At 43.8% G+C, this 22,072-nt stretch overlaps 1 protein-coding gene across 1 annotated transcript; it reads left to right on the forward strand.

Moving 5' to 3' along the window:
• Positions 1-11,465: 11,465 nt before the first annotated feature.
• Positions 11,466-16,122, forward strand: LOC134483177 (disks large homolog 5-like). Its single transcript, XM_063278442.1, has 5 exons — positions 11,466-11,595; positions 12,663-12,822; positions 14,027-14,170; positions 14,803-14,965; positions 15,680-16,122. Exons 1-5 carry the CDS (start codon positions 11,514-11,516, stop codon positions 15,707-15,709), a joined length of 579 nt encoding a protein of 192 aa, XP_063134512.1. The 5' UTR covers positions 11,466-11,513; the 3' UTR covers positions 15,710-16,122.
• The last annotated feature ends 5,950 nt before the right edge of the window (positions 16,123-22,072 follow it).

A 22,072-nucleotide genomic window follows, 5' to 3' on the forward strand; every position in this document is an offset into this window, starting at 1 on the left:
AGAAAGAAAGGAAGGAAGGAAGGAAGGAAGGAAGGAAGGAAGGAAGGAAGGAAGAAGAAAAAACACAAAAAACTTAAGCTTCTCATAGGAACTTCGCAGGAAGTGTTGTCTGGCGGTCATTTCTGATTAGGCCATTTTAGATGAAACAGTGCATAGTGACCCTTAATGTGATGGGCCCTATATAAAGCTTTTTGGAATATTGGAATTTTAACAAACCTCATCCAGAACATACAGCAGAGGCAAGGATGTGATCACCATGTCCTTGCTCTCTATCAGGTTATTTTTCTGTGTCCTTGATTGTCAGGCATAGAATAGCAACAATCTGAAATAGCTGGTAGACATGGAACAAAGTGGCTAAAACTATAGTTGTGGGTTGCACACCTCAACTGTCAAAGGCTAATGCTGTCCTCAGAGACCTCGGAGGCCCCTCTTGTAAGACTGTCTATTGGAAATGGAAGCACTGACTTCAAAGTGAACCGGGCCAGCCAGGGAGAGGGCAACATGGATACGTGAGACCCTGTCTAAAACCAGCACAAAAACCAACCCTTCATTCAAAGCATCATCTATTAATTCTTTATTATTTACCACTTTCTCCCTACCAGCCTTTCAGTCTGGAATGGTAGAAAAGGACTGGGAATGTTCCTTCTATTCTAAGGACCTTGATCTCTCTTTCCTTAGGTCCACATTAAGAACACATGCAAATGGGTATCACCATCTGAACAACTTAGTATCATCTACTCAGTATATCTAGCCTAATACTGTGCTATGACAATCTCAAGCTTCCCTGAGTTTCGCTGACCCAGCAAGAAGTATGAAGTACTGAGGCCACACCCCAGTGATCCTTTCACGGGGTTAGAAGAAAGCCATGAGAGATGCTCCACTTCTTTGTCCTTAGATTAAATCACATTGTCACAATGTGGGTGGACTATTTAACCAGACATGTTTCTCCCAACCCCACTTTTATGAGTTCAGATCATGGCAGAATTCATGCCCCACCACCCTAGATATTGAGTTTAGTGATATGTAATTATTATTTAAACCTATGTATTAAATTTTGTCATTTTGTTAATTTTTGTGGTTTTCACAGTCTTCTTTGATTAACTTTCCTAGTTTTATTAATTTATCTCCTGTGTTCTCTGGTATTTTGTCCTTCCCTTCAAACTAAAGTATTCCTTTTAGGATCCTCTACAGAGTTGTCTTACTGGTTATACATATTTTGTTAAATTTATTTTAGTGTGCATTAGTAAGCACAGTAGCTGTGCAGCTGCCTGCCCTCCATGGTACGAGATCTACTTTCCAAACAATAACGCTCAACTCTTACTGACTGTGTAGCATCTTGGCTGCTCTTTGTTGCACTTGGACAGCCCTCAGGACCAGGCTCTCCTCTCCCTTAACCATGGCTGCTGTCCTCTTCCTCTCTCCTCTCCATCACACACGTTCTTCCTTTATTCTTTGGCCGCTTCTTCTTCCTTCTTCCCTCCTCATGATCCTCTCTAGCAAAGCCCTCAGAAACTCCCCTCCCCCATCTCTCTGCTGTGCAGCTGTTGGCTGTTGGCTTCTTTATAATCACAGTTAACTGGGAACAGGGTCAGTTATTTGGGGTTAACCAGTCCTGAGTTCCACAAATTAGCATTAAAATACAAGCAGAATTAGGCCAATCCACTTCAGGGATTTTTGTTTGTTTGGTTGGTTGGTTTGGTTTAATTTTCATTTACCTTTTTACTTGTTATTTTATTTTTGGCTATTTTTTATTAATCGGTTATTTTATTTATTTACATTTCAACTATTGTCCTGCTTTCCACACTCCCCTCATCATATTTACATCCCATTTCTGCTCAGCTTTGCCTATGTGACAGTGCTCCCCCACCCACACATATCCATTCCCACCTCACACCTCTAGGATCTGCCTTTGGTGGGGCTACAGGCCTCACCTTGAACCATAGAGCATCCTTGCATACACTTTGGCTGGCAGTTTGGCCCCTGGGAGCTTGGGGATTAGGGAAAGAAGATCTGTTCAGATATTAAAGCCAATGATTGCTGCATTCTCTTCTTTTTCTGGTTATAGGTGAAATTATGTTTGTGTGCTTCTCTTTTTTTAAATTATTGAGAGAAGATTAATTTCTTGGTTTTTCTTGGGTATAGTTCAGTTTATTGTCTTGGAGTTTTCGTCCTGTTAGCCTCTGTTGTGCTTTCTTACAGAAAAGAATTGTTTAAATTTGGTTTTGTCATGAAATATCCTGGTTCCTCCTTTTATGGTGATTGAGGATTATGCTGGATATAGGAGCCTGTGTCTGCAGTACATCTGCCCAAGATTTTCTGACTTTTAGAATCTCTGTTGAGAAGTCTGGTGTAATTCAGATACGTCTGAATTTATTTGTTACTAGATATTTATACCTTACCCCTTTTAATGTTCTTTCTTGATCTGTGCATTTAGCGTTTTAATTATTATGTGAATGGAGGAATTTTTCTGGTACAATTAGTTTGATGTTCTGTAGGCTTGTTGTACCTTTATGGCCTTTTCTTTCTTTACCTTATGGAAGTTTGCTGCTATGATTTGTTGAAGGTGTTTACTGGATCTATGAACTAGAAATCTTAATTCTCTTCTCTATCTATTATCCTTAGGTTTCAACATTTAATTGTGTCCTGAAATTCATGGATGTTTTGGATTCAATAAACCATACATGTTTATCTGAGATGGGTGTTTTGTGCTTTGTGGGATGACCTCCTTGACCCCAGGCTGCATGAAGAATCTCAGTTGACAATGGGGACATAAATCATGAGTTTGTGTAGCAAGACCCAGGCCTCTTCCAGGTTCTTAGATATTAACTGAAAACCTCAAATACAGTAGTGATGTGATAGTGTGGTGTGAATCTAGTTACTATTCTCTATTTTGATATAGATGACTCTTTTTGTGTCATGGTCAGCTTATAATGACTAGAAGACCTAAGCTTGAGAATAACCAAAGACTACATTGCTTCTCTAGCAGCTGAGCTTTTAAAAGTCCTGGTGTGACAGCAACTGTTGGTGGACATTCTGGATTATTCCTTCTGTACTTTAACTCTCTGTGTCACTTCCACCATCAGTAAGTTAGTTCAATTCCATAAATTGGAAATCCATCACCTGGAAGAAATACTCTTTTTTTTTAAAGATTTATTTATTTATTTATTATATACAAGTACACCGTGACTGTCTTCAGACACACCAGAAGAGGGCATCATATCTCATTACAGATGGTTGTGAGCCATCATGTGGTTGCTGGGATTTGAACTCAGGACCTCTGGGAGAGCTGTCAGTGCTCTTAACCACTAAGCCATCTCTTTAGCCCAAGAAATACTTTCTGAATATGATCTGAGATTGGCCATGGAAAAAGGGTAGCTTGAACTGTCCCACCTAGGTTCTGGGCCTGCACAGGCCTGCTCTCCAAAAGAAACCTGTGTTCACAGCTGTTGGCTGGCTAAGAAAGATTTCACGAGACGTGATACACAGCCCTCGGACTTCTGCTCCAGTCATCTGCACAATTTTTCCCGGACGATACCCTCATACCTCCAGCAGGCCGGTGATGAAGCTGTCCACTCTCAGCTCCCCTTCAGCCATCTTGTGGGCACCAGACTCTCCTCCCTGCAGCAGGAACAAGGGCTTCTCCATGGTGGCTGCAGCAGCAGTGGTGGTTTGGCATTCTCACCTAGGAGGCCCTATGCCTTTCTACCCCAGTTCCAACTCAGCTCAGGCCTGGGCCTTCCCCCATCCACTTCCCACGGAGCAGGGAGAGCAGCACCCACTAGAAATAAAAGGGAAGCCCTTGGTCCTGCCAAGACTGAACCCCCAGTGAAAGGGATTGTTGGGGGGAGGGTGGTAATGGGAGGAGGATGGGGAGGGGACACCAATAGAGAAGGGGAGGGGGAGGGGTAAGGGGGATGTTTGCCTGGAAACCCAGAAAGGTAATAACAATTGAAATATAAATAAGAAATACCCAATTTAATAAAGATGGAGAAAAAAAGATAAAAGTGTCACACATTTAAAACAGAAGAATATGGACCCTAATTTTAAAGGACAGTTCTGTCAATTAACTAAACCTTTAAGGAAGCTCAGAAAATCAGGCCAAACAATATTTTCTCGGTTTATGTATCTGTAATGTCGCATAAATAATAATGTCCGTTTCTTGCTGTTGTGGAGGGAATTAAATAGATAATATGTAATCATGGAAATTTTGAAGTACCATCCATTTTTCTGTTCATTAAATCACTCTTCCTCATTTCATTGATCAAGTATGTATGTTTTCTTTTCATAGTTACATGTATAATAAAACCAGCATAAAAACCTTCAGAATTGTATAAGCTTTCACTTTTAACAAATTAAATTAGTTGTTCTTTGTATTTCTGCTGAACATTTAAATGTTCTTTATATGTCCCAATGCAAGTTTATTAGGTACCTATAAACTTTAAACTCTGTTCCTGAGAGCATGAGTACTATTTAATTATATAGTAACTACACTCAGGCTGTCTTTGTATTAGAACCAATTATATCAGACTCTAAGAAAAATTACTATTGCGTAAAAGTTTGTGTGTGTATGAGTGTGAGTGTCTGTGTGTGTGTGTGAGTGTGTGTGTGTGTGTGTGTGTGTGTGTGTGCAGTACATGACCAAACAACTTTCAGGAGCCATTTCTCTCCTTCTGTCATGTGGGTCCCAGGATGTAACCCAGATGTTTGACTTTGGCAATAAATAATATTACCCACTAAATAAATAAATAAACAAACAAAAAACAAGCCACAAATCAACTTTAAAAGTAAAGGCCAGAAGTTCACAGAATAGTAGCATTGGCCTTACCATATCCTTTCTTTGGGGATGGGAAAATTAATGTTCTGAAATCCATGACTTTCAGGAATTGTGATATTCATTGAAATTCAATTCCTTTGCAGATGCTCCAGTTGTTGTGGCCAATTGCTAGAAAGGTCAACTTAAGCCTGCAGGACCCCCACCATCCCTCCCCCCACCCCACCTCTACAGAAAGCTCAAAAGACACTGCCCAGAACTTACTCCACATTCCCCAGAACCACTTTCTTTGTCCATCATTTCCTTGAGACGAAAGGTCAGACTCCTTCACCCTAGTCTCTCCACAATTGACATTCGCCCTCCCAAAACATCTAAGACTGGAAAACATGTCTTAGGATGTATCTGCCAGACTCGGACTGAGAGAAACTAGGGCACTGGTTGTCACTACAACATTGGTGACAGAGGATGCCAGAACTCTCTAGGAGACAATAGAATGTCCAAGAAGGGACAGCAGATGTCATGGGGAGCAGACTTTGCCTCCCTGCTAATGTTCTCCCTGTACTGAGCATAAGCAGAGGTGCCCTTTCCAGGAGACTTTCCTGGAGCAGAGCCACTGAGCACCTCCTGCTTCCAAAGCCAAATTTTCCTCTAGGCTTGATTATAAAAACCTTAGTAATTCCTATGCATCTAAATGAATGTTTCCTTCCAAATCCTGCCCAAAAATGTCTCATCCTAACTCAAATTATCCTCCTTCACCAATATTAGCCATTAAAAATTCCTGAGAAATAATACCAGTTTGAATATGCAGTCAAAATGTTCTCCTGTCTTATTATGTACAGGTGCTTGAAATTACATCAAGAAATAGCCTGCATGGAAGGTTGCAACATGGGTGTGTGTTAGGGGAACACTCATGAAGCCTTGTGCTTAGCATTCAACGGTTGCCACAAAATTCCTTAGGAGGAAGACTTGAAATCATTATGGTGCTAGAAACAGTGTGGAGGCCAGTTGGCAGAGGAAAGTGAAACATTAGAGCCACCAGTGAAGGCTCCTGTTGGCCCCTACCTTGGTGTTTCCCTCCCCTGTCGCTGAGCCTTTCAGCCTGGTATAGCAAGAAATTGTTTACACCTTTGACAGCTGCTCTTAGCCCCTGATTTGGGGCTGGGATTTTCCATGGCACCCTTCCTCCCCACTGAGCTTTCCTGCTTCTTGTTTTTAAGAAGCTGTTTATGCCCCTGATTGGGCTGGAACTTTCACCACACAGACTTGTCCTATTTTCCTGTTTGGGGATTTTCACATGCCTTGTTGATTTTCCACGGCTTTTGCCTCTGGTATATAAGGAGATCTCAGTAAAGCCTTGGTGGCACTCGCTAAAAAGGGGTGACCCGTGTAAGTGTTTTCTTTCAACCCCACAAACCTACACCTGATATTCACACACTGTCGGTGCAGGCACTGACAATAGGTATCACAATAGAAACTAGTAACTAGATTTAACCAAACTATCACATTAATGCTGTATTTCGTGGTATTTTTTTTTTTTTTGCTCTCCTAGAACCTGGAAGAGGCTTGGGGTTTTCTAATCCTACTCATAATTTATTATCCTTCCCAACACTATGGGCTTTGTTCTGTTAATGCTAACAGCGGCATCCAATACCTAGGATATTTTCTACTGACATGTGTGACGTGAGACAAAACAGTCCCTGTCATCCCTCACCTGAATAAACTTCCTTAGAGTTCAGTGTAGTTGGAGGGTCCTTCTTTCCTCTCCAAGATCGAGAAACATTTCCAGTCTTCAGACAAGTGTGTCAGCCATTGTCCAGTGACTGTCTTGAGATGTCCACATTGTCAGCTGAGTGTCGTCATCCAGCCTGCCCTGTAATTGTTGTAGACGATTAATAGGGTTCCAGCCCTAGGATTTAATTCAGTGCTACAGTACTTGCCAAACACACTCAAAGCCCTAGCTGCCACCCTAGTCCTGTGTGCTCTAGAGAAAGAAAATAAAGAACCACATTGTCTATCAAGTTTCTCCTCCAATAGGAGAATCTGCATCGGTCTTTTAAGTAACTCTAAGCCCCACCTTCCCCACAGCTCCATCCATCGATTGCACTATTGGTGCATTTTCAGTAATTCTCACTTTATTTTTGGTGTGCAAAGAATATGCACCATGTAAGTAAAGTGTGTGTGTGTGTTTGTGTGTGTGTGTGTTCATCCATGAACTCACTATAAATTATTATCAAATGACCCAGAAGACCGTGGAGAAACCTGTCGATGTGCATGCAGAATTATGTTACTACCGTTCCATGGCACCTTGCAGGTAACACTGAAATACTGGGCTGCTTTAATAGAGCCTAAAACCAGGCTATGCATGGTTTTCGGTGAGATTGTGATGTGCAACACCACAACAGAGATCAGCAGAAGCTTCATTTTTTCCATGCTGCTGTTACCAAGTGAGGCAAAGCCTCATCCCATAGAGAGTCTGGTAGGATCTGATGAAAGGAGTAAACTCAGGGTTGAAATCAAGCCTTTAGAAACAAAGAGAAAAATACAAAGTCAAGGAAAGCAAGAGCTGTCTTTTTCTTTTCTTCCTCTTTTTTTTTTTGAGAAGATCCACAAGAGAGACAACCCCTTCCTCAAACTAACAATGCACAAGAGAGACAATACATGAATTAAAAATCAGAAATGAAATGAGGGACATAACAATAGACACCGAGCAAATTCCAAAATCATTAGTTCTTACTCCCGAGGACTTTACGCCAGAAAACTGGAATATTCATTCGATATTGTTGATTTTGTAGACAGATAACAATTACCAAAGTTAAATCCAGATCTGGGAAGGTATCTGAATAATACCCCTAAGAAAATAGATACACTCATCAAAGGTTGCATACATTATATATTATATTGCTTTCTTTTTGCATGATTAAACCCCTTCAAAGACAATTAGCTATGTTATAGAAAGTGTTACTTTTAAAACAAAAGGACAAAGAGAGAAATTGAGGAATCATTGAGATACACTTCCCAGACAGGATCAAGGAAAGACGGCTGAGAGATGCAAGCAGGGGCTGGAACGCTGCCCTTGAGAAGAAAATGTTTTTCTCACTTTACCTTACACTATGCTGTACTGTGTCCGTTTTTTGTGGAAGCAGCTCTCATGGTCTCTGGGGTATGACAAGTAGATTGTGATACTAGCAAGAGGGGTGACTTGCTATACAGATATTTTAAGGAGAAGCCTTTGCTTAGTCTCACTTCTTTGCCTAGTCTTGCCTCAGTCGTTCCTGATATCATGGGAATAACGATCTTATTATATCTTGCCAAAAGGGAAAGTGAGGTAATCCATATTCATGCCTGTATAAGGGTTAATAAACTTGCAGCTGCATGCAGTTGCATCTGCCTTTGCTCTGCATCCCCTGTGTCCTGGTTATTTGTGACCATACCTGGGCCCCCAACACACTAGATGTTGACAAGCATCACCCTTCTCACTGTCAGGTTTATTTTCTTTCTTTTTTGAAATCTATGATGTGGAGGCGTATTACAGCAACAATATGAAATAGCAGGCAGGCATGTATGAAAATTGCTGTGTTTAAGCTAGGTGTGGGGACAAGTCCTCAAAAGGAGCTGTTAAGATGGGAAACACATTTGTTGCTGGAATTGAGTTGCCTCAGCTGTGTTGCTCTGCCTGCTCAGTGTCCATTCAACATCACTCTGTTTCTACAGAGGAACTCAAGGTTTGCCCCAGCCGCCTGTGAGCTGTGATATGGGCAGAGAAAGGCCAGGACCAGGGGTGATTTCCCACTCCTCAGTTATGCTGAATTTTCCACCACTGTACTTGTATACACAAGTCCAGTGTGGTCAGTTATTATAGATATTTGTCATTTCTTACAGAGGGCAACTATGATTGACTACACCCAATTCTACAAAAAACAAAATTCAGGAAACCTGGCCCTTGGCAGCAATGAATCAAGAAATATCTCGGATGGTGGGGCATGAATTCTGCCAAGCAATGAACTCAGATAGGTGGGGTTGTGAGGAAGATGTATGGTTGAATATCCCAATAGATTCACGTTGTATCATCTTGATTTAATCTAAGGACAAAGAAGTGCAGTATCTCTGATGGCTTTCTTCTAACCCCTTGAAAGGTTAAGTGGGGTTTGACCTCAGTTCTTCATTCTTCTTGCTGGGGCAGCAACACTCAGGGAAGCTTGAGATTGCCATAGGCACAGTATTAGGCTAGAAATGCTGAGTAGGTGATACTAAGTTGTTCAGATGGTGATACCCATTTCATTTGTTCTTAACGTGGACCTAAGGAAAGACAGATCAAGGTCCTTAGAATAAAAAGATCATTTCCAGTTTTTTTCTACCTTTCCTGAATGAAAGACTGGTTGGCAGAGAATGGTAAAAATTCAAGAATTGGTAGATGATGCTTTGAATGAAGGGTGGGTTTCTGTGCTGGTTTTAGACAGGTTCTCAATTACCCCATCTTGTTCTCTACGTTGCTCGTCAGGTTCACTTTGAACTCAAATAAAGCTGCTTCTACTTTCCAACAGGTAGTCTTACAAAGGGGCCTCCAAGGACTGTGAGGACAGCATTAGCCAATGAGAATTGAGGTGTGTAACCCACAACTATAGCTTTATCTGAAAGACCCTCAGACAGAGGAGACTCTCGCTCCAGTCCTGAGGACAATCACCACCCCATGAACACACAGGACTCAGTCTTGATGTAAAAACAAGAGGTTTACTTTGGGATACCAATGCACTGGGGCTCGACACGGTCCTCACGAGGAGGGATGTGAGGAGCCTCAAACAACAGAAATGTACAGCTTAAACAGTCATTTATGATCACACAGTTTCATTAGCTCAGCTATTTCAGTGCCAAGGATAACTAGGCAGATGTTTCTCGTCCTGGGATAAGGCCGTAACCACATCAATGTAGCTATTTCAGTAGGAAGGATGTCTGACTTGATATATGTTTTCTTATCCTGGGGTTCCCAGGACAAGGACCAAGGATATCTGTCTTGGCAGGTGTTTCTGTTCTGGGGTTCCCAGGACAAGGCTATAGCTATGTCAGCCTATAGCACAGCTGCATTCAGTACCAAGGACATCTCACTTCTATAGTGATCAGTCAGCTTCCCAGAGATGTTTCCTGTCTTGTAATTGCCCTGCAGTAAATATGTTCTATACCCTCTGTTCTTATGGTCGGGCAGCTTCCTAGAGAGTGGGTGGGAATGTGCTTTCTGTACTTTCTGGTCTATTGTCTAACGTCTAGGGGCTAAGCGAGGGCCAGCTTAAAAGATTCTCATGCTTAAGAAATGGCTGTACTGATATCAAACGGGGATCTTTCATATCCACTTTCTTCCAAGTCTACCAGCCATCTCAGATTGGTGGTGTAATATGCCTGACAATCAGGACACAGAAAAATAACTTGATACACAGCAAGGACATGGCAATCATATCCTGTGTCGTTATGTATGTTCTGGATGAGGTTTGTTAAAATGACAATATTGCACAAAGCTTTATATAGGACCCATCAAATTAAGGGTCACTATGCACTGTCATAGCTAAAATGGTCTGGTCAGAAGTGACCACTGGATCACTCTTCTGTAACTTCACATGAGAGGCTTGTGCTTTTTGTGTTTTTTATTTTTGTGGTTTTTTTTTCTTATTTATTTATTTATTTATTTATTTATTTATTTATTGATTGATTGATTGATTGATTTATATGTTGTCAGGAAGATAGTTCAAGTCATGGACCTGCCCCCAAAATTTGAGCTTTGCTACTAATACTGTAAACAGTATTAGTGTATGCATTCAATAAAATAACTGGCTTTTTTTTTTAGTACGATACATGCTTTTGTGTTTTGTGGGGTGATCCATGAAACAGGAGTGAAGATGCTTGTTTCTTACTCTGTCCACTGAGTTATGTCTCTAGGCTTCTCCTACTCCTTTGGCTGCATCCCCCCCCCCTTACATCTGCTGACTATTTTATTTTTCAGATGAAATCACACGTTATAGCTTAGAGAGGCCTGTAAGCAATCCTGCTTTGGTAACTTAAGTGCAAAGAGGAGAGCCCCACACTCAGCCTGAGGGTGCATTCACTGGTGGATCCAATATTTCAGTTTCCTCTCCTAACACATCACCACATTGTTGCCAGGACCATAATGAATGCAATTCTTTCTCCTAAAGAATCTGGTGGCAACTGTCAAATGTTAAGCACAAAGCTTCAGGTTGTACCTATAACACACACCCACATTGCCACCTATCCTACAGGTTATTTCTGGGTGTGATTTCATGCACCTGCACATGATGAGACAGGAGACCTCTTTGGCTACTTATAGGAACTGGTGTGATTTCTCAGTAATCTTTAATGGGTAATATTGCTGACTGAGGAGAATTTGAGGTAGGATGAAACATTTCTGTGCAGGGATTGGGGAGGAAGCACTCATTTAGATACATAGCAATGACTTAGGTTTTTCCAATCAAGCCTAGAGTCAAATTTGGCTTTGGAAGCATGTGGTGCTCAGTGGCTATGCCACAGGGAAGTCCCCTGAAAAGGGTCCATCAGCTTTTGCTCAGTACAGGGAGAACATTAGCAGGGAGGCAAAGTCTGTTCTCCGTGACATCAGCCGTCCCTTCGTGGACATTCTATTGTCTCCTAGAGAGACCTTGGAATCCCTGTGATGTCACCAGTATCGTTGTGACAACCAATTCCCTACTTTTTCTCTTAGTGTCCAAAGGATATATCCACAGACATGTTTTCCCGTCTTTGTAGGTGCTTTGGGAGAGTTGATGTTGTTAGAGAAGAGTCTAGAGTGAAGCAAACGAAACCTAAAGGTAATGATGGACACAGGACATGGGGAATGTGGAGTAAGTTCTGGGCAGTGTATGTTGAGCTTCCTGTCAGGGGTGTGTGTGTGGGTCTTCCGCTGGCCGTTTTAGTAATGGGCCACAACCACTGGAACATCTCCACAGATATTGAATTCCATGATTATCACAATTCCTGAAAGTGAAGGTTTTCACATCATTAGTTTCTCCATAATCACATGGAGGATATGGCACTGCCTCTGCTATTATTGGGTGAACTTCTAGTCTTTACTTTTACAGTGCATTCGGTATGTTAAATTGATATTATAACACCACCAGGAGTCATGGAGGGTATAACTTTTCTGAATTAAACAGGGCATCAATGTACTTCACTTTCATTGCTTCTTTAAATTCAGTGACTATCTGACAGTAGTAAGAGGGAGAGAACTGTGCTCCTGGCCATGACCTTATATTCTTAGAACTCCTCTGACTACCTCTGGCTGACGGGGCCAATCTTAACTTCATATATTAGAGGTTCTGTGTGGCAGATATTTTTCTACAGTAGCCAAACTATATGGAGCAGGTAGAGAAAGAGCCTGTAACCTATTGGCACTTCTGGGGCATTTGTCATTTCAGTAGGGGGAATTAATAAGTCTGTTGACCATGCCCTCCCACTACATGACTTTTTAATGCAAAGTTATTGGACTAGAGTAACAGTGTAGGATATCTGAGTATCCCTGATCAATCAAGTCATTGTGGATGCTGAATTGATGATCTGACTTCTGAAACCAGAGGGGTGAGGGTCCTGAAACCAGGTTGTAGCCTGCATACCTGATAATAATCGTGGAGAAGGCATCTCTCTGGTACTTGTAAGCCTGTGTGGGCGGGCATAGGGAACACCTGGCTGCTTACATCTCTTGGTCTCTATATAGTAGTGGGGGAACTGTGATCCACTTAGGATGCCTCTTACACATAGACCAAACTCCTTGCAGTGACACTGGCTTCCAAGCATGTTCTCCTGTTTGGACCTCACTGTAGTCTGTGTATGCTCTATGCATTCACCCCATGCGGGTTCACTTGTGTTCTTCTACCTATAGAGGCCTGCAGACAGACGTCATCCCCTGAAAATATCCTAAATAAGGTGCAGGCCAACGAGGAAGAGGAGAGGCTGAATAGAGAACTGGAGCTAACTACCAAGGAGAGAAATGAGCTGACAGATCGCCTCCTTTATGTGACAGGTGGATCCATGAGCAAGAGGTATGCATTGCTCCAAACAAACGACCTTGTTCTAAACCTCATCTCCCATAGAGAGGAGATTCAGAACCTGACCCTTACTGAGGAGTGAGATTGAAAATGAACTCTCTGATTCTGCCTGTTGAAAATCTGAACTTGTGATCTGAGTGAAGATTTCAGGGATAAAGTCACTGGAGCATGAGTTCCCAGTGTACAATTGGAAAGCCCTTGACAGGTGGTAGCTTTGCAAGGTTCTAGGTGCTGTGAGTTTGTGGAGAGTGTTTGTACTTGCTAGGAAGGTGACTGAATGCTATCATCTCACGGCAGCACCCTTAGGTGACAGGTCCCACATTGTTCATCTCCATGCTTACCTAGAAGGCCTGAGGGTCAGGCCTGTTCCTTCTTGTCTGTGTGCCTTAAACTCTGAGACAGTAATGGTGCATATATTTCTACTGATTCTCATTGTGCTCTTTCCATATTTGTCTCTCTTTCTCATTCTCTGAGTCTGTTTAATTTTCTTTTCTTGTGGGTGTGTCCCAGTTTGTGTGTCTGTGTGTGCACAGGTCTGCATGCATATGCACAACTTTTATATGTTTCTGTGTCCCTCCACCCTTGGAATTTAGGGGTCTGTTTTTTGACCTCAGGATATACCTGTATAATAGTTTCATGGAGGTGTAAGTACTTTATTTTGGAAGCCCCACTTTCAACAGTACAGTTCTTTGCCTGTGTGGTCACATTTGTCTATACATTTGTATGCCTTGAGCAGATTATAAGTTTGTGGCAATATCTGGTCTCATCTCCAGAATTATGTGTACTGTCTGCCTCTAGAATATTAGTTATTCGGCTTGTAGCATTCCACTTGTCAAAACAGGAAAAATGAAATCAGAGGATTCTGGATGTGTGTTTGTGTGTGTGTGTGTGTGTGTGTGTGTGTGTGTGTGTGTTTGTGTGTGGTTGGGTAAGCTCTGTGGCCTAGGCTCTTGACAGCATAACAGGTTTGAATGCAGATTCAGCCCTCCTGATTGAAAAAAGTGAGCCAGGGAACCCTTTATCTGGGTGCTTAGCTTCTGTGGTCCTGGGCACACAATTCCAAGTTTCTGAAGCTGAAGAATTCAAATATGTTGAATTCAGAAAGTGTCCTTCCAGGACTGGGGTAGTACAGGACACAGCCTGAGTTCATATAATCCTAAACCTCGATGTTCATTGGGTTCTATCTTCCTGGGGCCAGCCCCTACTTCAGGCCAAATCCATTTTATGAAAACTTGAAGATAAAGGAGAAAGAGGTCATGTCATTACTGCACAACTTAGACAAAAAGAACATTGAACATCGTGAGAAATTTCAGGAGCTCAAGAAGGAGATTAACTTCTATCGGTAAGTACTGGTCAGAAGGGCCCCTCACTTGTGGAATGGCCATTGCTGCCTCTCTTTGTTCTGGACTGGAGAGCCTGCAGCTCTGGGTCCATGTCTTCTGCTGTTTAAATATCACTGTGCCGTGGGTCTTTTGGACTCAGTTTCAGTTCTTTAAGAGACTGTGACTTCTCACCACAGTGTCTATGCATCTTTACAAGGCTCTGGATAGAACTACACAGATTCAGGCATCAGAGTGTTATTAGGCCAACCTGCGGCTCTGGGGTCATACCAGGTTTAACAAAGCTCAATGTGTGGACCACATGGTTTGCATGACCTCCCTTGGTCATACTGTCCTCTTGTGGTTATTTGCTGCCTACTAATTGATGCTGTCCCGATGCATTGGGCTCTCATGGGTAGTTGTAGATCCCTTGTTCTTTTGGACAGACATGGACTCTTATTGGTGCTTGGGTCACAGAAACAATTTATTCTTCCCTGGATTGGCCATTTGCTGTTTGTGCAGCAGCCTTACATGTATGGAGATGTATTCTATCAAGTCTTTATGGGTATCTGGGTCCTGGTGGAGTTTGTGGGATTTGGCAGTTGGAATGGGAGGAAGAGGCCTCAGGATCTTACTATGCAGAGTGTGTTTCCAGCAACCTGCACAGCCGGCTCCTGATGGACCAGGCATGTATGAAGAAGAAGTTGGTCACATTGAAGCAGGAGAGCAAGGAGTTACAGCGATATTTGCTTGAGTTGAACCCGAAGGATGAAGACGAACAGGAGAAAGCCAGCAACCTCCAGACCCAGCAAAATGTGGTAGGAACAAGCAGCTGAGTCAGATTAACAATGTCTGATACCATTTGCCTTTTGGATACATCTTTCCTTCCCCTATCATCTTTCTAATCTCCCCACACCCAGTCAGTCACCCACCTCATGTGATAGAGTTATTCATTGCTCTGTGTATGCACAAGTATTCTGGGATGTTAACCACTCTTCAGAAACTGAATTATTGGCAATTATACTTCTCTGCCCTTTTTGAAACTGCAGTCCAGAAATGGTGACAGAGGAATAACATATCACATGACTGCATCTCCCTATTACAGATTGGATGCTATGAAGAGTTTTGAACGAGTTCTTGGTCGTGTGACAAAGGTCATACAGGGGTCATGTGATGGTTGGAAGCACCTTGTAGGGATAAGAACCAAGTGAAAATGGCAAATGAGTCCTGGTCATTGGCTTTCATCTGGGTATCATGTGGCCTTCTCCTTTCTTCCTGCACCCCAATTAGGTCTCTCCCCATTTCCCCATTCTTGGTTTGCAATGGTAGAGTCTGAGGAGCAGCTTGTTCTCCCACAGTACTGTGAGGGTTGCTGGTGATGTTCCCAGCCTGCAGAGATATCAGCAATGATTTCAGTGAAAAGATCAGTGCTGTCTGTCCAATGCAGCTGAGGGGACAGAAGGCAGCAACTTGACAGCTGGTATGCATGTCCCCACCAAATCAGTGTCTTAATAGCTGCCTTCTCCTCCCAGGTCTCAGAAACTGCAGGAGACATGGCATAGGACGGATCCCAGGAAGACAGCCCCCTGAAGAGTGAGTTTCTTCCTCAGGAGTTCCCTTTGACGACAATCCTCACAGTCAAAGACTTTTTGGGGGAATATTCTTCTTCTCAGATAATTTCCTCAATGTATAGAGACCCTAAATTTATGTATCCGTATGCCAGCCTGTCTGGTTGAGGTCCTTCTCCTTTCTCATACGGACAACACCATTTGAGAGACATCTGAGGGGACTGCCTTGACGTCTTGTCCTAGAGGAGAAACAGCACTACAACTGTGTTTCTAAATGTTCATTAAGAAAATGCTGTTAAGAAATGTTTTTGGTTATGATTTTCATTGAAGTTTTCTTTTTGTTATTTCATAGTTATATATTCTTGTTACTGTTTTTCATTTTTATACCATTTTAGTTGTTCATTTTATGCCTGTTTTTTGTAAATTGTATTCCTTATGAATAAAAATTGATTTGTAACTCTTGACTCTTAAGACCATCTTATTCAAGGGTCCTTTCCCCTCCTGTAGACTTAGAACTGACAGCTAGATATGGATCTTTGCATGGTCCAGGGAGCATGGGTAAATAGGGAATTCAAAGCCACCAAGTTGTACACAGGGTGATAGTGTCTTTTGTGTGGATAATGTGACTTTTTTTATGGACACACACTTTATGATGTAATCACTGACATACTGTATCCATGCTGTCATGTCTTCTGCTCATCCTAGTCTATATCAGTCTACAACACACATTCCTTATTGACTGTGTGCACCAGATATTGAGTAACACACACTCATGCCTGTAGAGCTGCAGAAAAAATGACAACTTTCACAAAGGATTATAGAATAATCCTAATCGAGAACCATGTGCCTCAGTTTTTCTTACAATACAGCATTAGTATTAAACCACAAAGATAATGACTATCAACGTCATTTTGGGAAATAGGTTTTTATAGGTGCTGTTTCACTTGATCATTCATATGCTGTGTTTTTTATTGTTGCTGATTATATTTATTTTTATCATGTAACTCAATGGATCTTTTTTTTTCAAATGTATGTCTGGGCCACTCCTGAGTGCATTTCCCTCATGATCCAAAGGAGGGAATAGCATTCCCCATTGTAGATGATTGTTAGGGACCATGTGGTTCTTCTGAGAGACAAGCAGATGCTCTAACCTGGGAGTCATCACCACAGCTAGCTTTTGTCCTTCCAGGGCATGTGCTGTACTAGGTGGACACGATCACCTCCCATTTAGGAGAGAGATCTCAGGAGATGTGTATGTACAGGTGGTTGAGCAGTGCCTGCTCAATGTGGTAGGCTGCTAGGCAACCAACGGAACCCCAGCCCTGCTCCACCTGCATTCTTCGAGGCAGAGTTTCTATAGCCCAGGATGGTGTAGAATGCATCATCTACCTATGTCTTTTTTCCACTAATGCTAGGATGAGGAGCATATGTCCTCCACACCCTTCTTTCCAAACAATGAACATGCTCATGGTCGGATTATCACATGGCCATGAGGGAGGTAAATAACACTCAGCCAAAACAGAGGCGCATTCCACAGTCACACAGACAGCCTGGACAGATCTGACACGATCAGCACCAGGTTTGACTGCCACTACTTGAAGCAAGGTCCTCCAGTGTTAGGACAACCATTCAAACAGCAAAGAAGGAACCTGTTCCCAGCATCCGAGGAGTGGGAGACCCAGAAACCCATGTGTCAATGTGGCCATTTGGAAAATGGAAGTGGGGAGGCAGGGAAGCAGCCAGAACTGGACACAGTTGCAGGGACCCAGGCAAAGAGGGAATATTGGGGCAGAGTCCATGAGATGTCAGTAGGCAACAGGCCAGCTGGGACTAGTGTGGGTACAGGGCTTCTAGTGTGGGTATGAGAGGAGCAAAAGTAGCAATGGTCAGATTCTGATGCAGCATAAAGATTGGAAGGAGCTTAGATCGTCTCAGTGTCGTATAGGGACATTATAGACACTGATGGGCAGTATGGGGATTGCAGGGTCCCTTATAGTGGTCTCTGCAGGTGTCAGGGCTCTGTCAGACCTATGACTATCAGGCAGGCTCTGAGCGCAAGTGAGAGTCACGGGACAGGCCCTGTGTACAGCCTGGTTTGGGGACATTTCCAGGTGCCCCATGGACTGCAAAATAAAGGCAAAGGACACAGGGAAGCCAGCAGTTCCCATGCACAGGACATAAATACTTGTAGACCTTTCTAGAATTTCCATAGACCATCTGTCACTAGTCCTCACTATAGAAGGCACCAGCATTCTGCCCTCTACTTCAATTGGTGAGACAGCTAGTCTAACTCCAGCAGTAAGGCCTCAGGGAAGACAGTAAGAACTCACAGGTGACCTCTTTTACTATTGAAACAGGCTCTTCCTATGGAGCCCAGAGTGACTGTAGGGTCCTAATTCTCCTGCCTCACAGTGACTGTAAATTCAAATCTACCTTCAAGAGCAATTGATTAATAGCACAGGGGGGAAGATCAGATTAAGGCTATCTAAAGGCCCCAGGGTGGTAGGATTACCAGGGTCCTAGTAAGTTTCTCCAGCCTTAATTACAACCTGAGTCAGTCCTGCTGTATGGGATATCACCTGCTGCCCAGTGATATCACAACTTGGAATTCTTTGTCAAATATAAGCTGTTATGGGAATGAAGTAGCCACACAATAAACACTGGTCTGGATACTCCTAGGTCAAGAATCCCCTGTTGGAAATGCCTTGGACCGCACCATTTTACATTCTGGATCCTTCTGGCTTTTTAGCAGATTTATAAATACAAAAAAGAAAAATGGGCATAGTAATTTAAGCCTATGATCCCAGTCATGGGAAACTGAGTCAGGGTGATGGAAGACTGTAAGTTCCAGGGCAACCTGTGTTTCTAGAAAAAAAAAAAAAGGCATGGTGAAGATTCCACTCAAGTAGAAACCAAAAGGCTTTCACATGGGGCCTGCATTCCACTGGTCAGCACTCCCATCGTCACAGCCACAGGGAGACACTGGGGAATTTTTCCCACTGTCTCTCTTTGGGATGCAGTCCACCCCATGATTCTATGTGAGGAATGCCCCAAAGGTTGCATCATGTGAGGGACCTAGATAGTTCCAGGATTGGGAGAATTCAGGAGTTTATTATTAGGGATGATCTACAGCTTTGGCAAAGCTTTTCCCTCCACATGGCAGCCCCAGGTTTGGCCCCAACAGTAAAAATAAAATCCCCCCAAAATAATGCCAACAAAATATCACGAAGCCTAAATGTCTGACCAGTCTCCTCAAAAGTGCACAGGAACCTGACTCCACATTTAGGACCCACTATGGCCTCTGTGACCTGTGAGAAGGGATCTAATATGGGAATTAGTACAGTATGACTTATCCTTATGGATATCTTTGGTGACAATCACCACCTGACCCCTGAAAACCCATCTACCTGGGAGGCTCAGCACTCATGTTACCAAAAAAGCCCAGATCCTAGGGCCAGCATGGGCAGGAGGTGAAGAAAGTTTGTCCCTCGTGAACATCAGTTGCTGCTCCTGGCCTGACTCTATCCTCAGGAGACAATGTTGCCCCAGAAAGTGTGGGTGTCAATGGCTAGTCCCAGGCCAAGGCTGGGATACTGCTGGTCATCCCCGCAGTGACACCTCACCCCTGCATTGTGTGGTCATCCCCGCAGTGACACCTCACCCCTGCAGTGTGTGGTCATCCACGCAGTGACACCTCACCCCTGCAGTGTGTGGTCATCCCTGCAGTGACACCTCACCACTGCAGTGTGTGGTCATCCCCGCAGTGACACCTCACCCCTGCAGTGTGTGGTCATCCCCGCAGTGACACCTCACCCCTGCAGTGTGTGGTCATCCCTGCAGTGTGTGGTCATCCCCGCAGTGACACCTCACCCCTGCAGTGTGTGGTCATCCCCGCAGTGACACCTCACCCCTGCAGTGTGTGGTCATCCCTGCAGTGTGTGGTCATCCCTGCAGTGATGCCTCACCCCTGCACTGTGTGGTCATCCCTGCAGTGACTCCTCACCCCTGCAGTGTGTGGTCATCCCTGCAGTGACTCCTCACCCCTGCACTGTGTGGTCATCCCTGCAGTGATGCCTCACCCCTACAGTGCAGACCTTTGGGCCTGTGGCCTTCAGGATCCGGATTATCTGTTAAACTCAGTTCATAATCAGAATGTTTTGTGTTCAGCCTCTGCCTGGACTGTACTCCAAGAAGAGTTCAAGGTTTTCTGTGGCAACATCTAGCTATCAAGCCTGAGCAAAAGGATTCTCACATCACCCTGCAGGCAGATTCCCATAGTCATTTCTAGTCCATTTAAGCTGCTGCTGAAGATGCCTTGAAGGCATAGCCACAGCGACCCTGTGTGTTCAGAGGTGATGTTTTCCTTCAGGAACCTGATGCTGAGTCTTCTAACCCAGCAGGCGGTCCCTGCATCAGGCTGGAGTCTTGAGTTTCTGTGTTGTCCTGATACCACCTGCTGTGTTCTCCAGGGGCAGAATGGATCTCAGAAGGTCTGGGCCAGTCTCACTGGTTGAGGATTCTTGCAAGGCCTCATCTCCAATTCCTGAGGGAAGGTGTAGGTTAGGAGAATGCCTGGATTTGAAAATCAATGTTTTCAGATTTCAGGATTGGATGAGGGGTACTCAGCATGTGCATGTGTCCATGTCTCTGTATGCATGAACATGCAGGCCAGGGATGGACACCAGCAAACTTCCTCAGTCACCCTACCCCTCTCTCACAAAGGAGCTCTCACACAGAAGCTGTGGCTCACAGATGAGGTTGCTCAGGCTTAGAGTCCCAGAGATTCTTCTGCTGTGCTTCAAAACTTTGAGAGAGAGAGAGAGAGAGAGAGAGAGAGAGAGAGAGAGAGAGAGAAAGAGAGGGATTCTACCAGCTTGTACAACCATGCATGCACATATGGATGCCAGAGGGAAATATCCGGTGTCTTCCTTTTCGAACAGGGTCCTAATCAACTATCAGGTCTCTATATCTTAATATCTAGAAGGGGTCCCAGCATGAGCATAGCCAGGGCATACACATGCTTGGCTGTCAGTCAGGCAAGAGGCAGAGATCTTGTTCTATTTTTCATGGTTAATGCTCTTAGCACCCTTGAGGGCCTGGCGGAAAGCTGACTGGAGACTGCTGGATCTGATGCTGGCCTAGACAGCCAGGGCTATTGATGATGGATGTCCAAAGTGGCCCTCATTCTTGGCAAACTTCTCTCTTCTAGTCTAAATGTGCTTGGGTGTTTAATGCAAGGACTGGGTTGTAGTTTTCCTGTTCTATCCTGCTGCCCCCTTGTTTTCTTCAGCGGGTCACCTGCCCTAGTGAGGAAAGAGAAGTGTGTGAGCCACAGCACCACCCTCCCATGCTTCTGCTTGCTGATCTGTGGTATCTGTTGATGTAGAACCGTTCCTGTGGCAGTCCTGTTGATGTTTGTGAGTTTTGAGGATTTACGCCAGTGTAGTAATGTGCATAGTCACCCTGGGAAACCCCACAGGAAGTTGGTCCCCAGGTTTCAGCACACAGAAGCACAGGCCATAAGAGATGCCCAGGTGTTGAAGGAGGTCCAGTAGATGTGCTGTTAGTTTCCTGTGTCTGATGCATGATTGTCCCTTGCTTAATAAAATGTATACACAAAACTCTTTAAGTGTCCCACTGACCTCTGAGAAAGAACATCACTGGGAAGATGGCTTTGAACTCTTAACTCCCTGTTCCTTTCCTCATAACAGGTTTCTGTAGCAACCAAAGGAGAGAAGCCACCTGAGGGAAGGAAGTCCAAGACAGTGCCTAGGAGCAGAAGTAGGGTCTGGCTGTAGAGGGGACAAGTGGCTGGGTATAGGGACTCTAGGATCAGAAAAGAGGTTGCCTGGCATCTCCCACAGCAACGAAGACAGTCACGCATAGTCATGCTCAAAGGCCAGTCTGATCCAGACTGTCCCTCATTTCCCAGGCGATTATAGATGGTGTCAGGTAGCAGTTGAAAACTGGCCATCAGGGCATGATTCAAGTGTTTATTAAGGTATCATGGCATCAAGAGTATATGCGGGAATAGCCATATGTACACAGAACGACTTGCAGATCCAGAGAGCAGGGAGGGAATAGTCAGGAGCTCCTGCTTGCTGCTGCCTTAGGGGTTCTACAGAAATCCCAGTGGCACTTGGGAAGTGGAGGCAATATCAATTAGGGATTGTGGCCACATGGGGAGATTGAGACCAGCCATGTGCTGTGGCATCAGAACACTGACCAGCGATGACAAAATGAAACATAAAACACTGGTTGCTCAGCTTTGATACTGCTGACTGCTGACGTGGCCAGGGGCCATCCGGTTCACCAAAGGCTCAGCCAACAGTTGTCTCTCCACTCAATAAAAGTCAA

This window comes from Rattus norvegicus, chromosome 19 (genome assembly GCF_036323735.1).
Source record: "Rattus norvegicus strain BN/NHsdMcwi chromosome 19, GRCr8, whole genome shotgun sequence".
Classification (NCBI taxonomy): Eukaryota; Metazoa; Chordata; class Mammalia; order Rodentia; family Muridae; genus Rattus; species Rattus norvegicus.

Excerpts from the sequence above, each read along its gene's own strand:
- LOC134483177 (XM_063278442.1), top strand. The coding sequence starts at position 11,514 with ATGTTTTCCCGTCTTTGTAGGTGCTTTGGGAGAGTTGATGTTGTTAGA. Across the intron at positions 14,171-14,802 it reads AAGGAGATTAACTTCTATCG|CAACCTGCACAGCCGGCTCC; the intron begins GTAAGTACTGGT and ends GTGTGTTTCCAG. Across the intron at positions 14,966-15,679 it reads TCCAGACCCAGCAAAATGTG|GTCTCAGAAACTGCAGGAGA; the intron begins GTAGGAACAAGC and ends TTCTCCTCCCAG.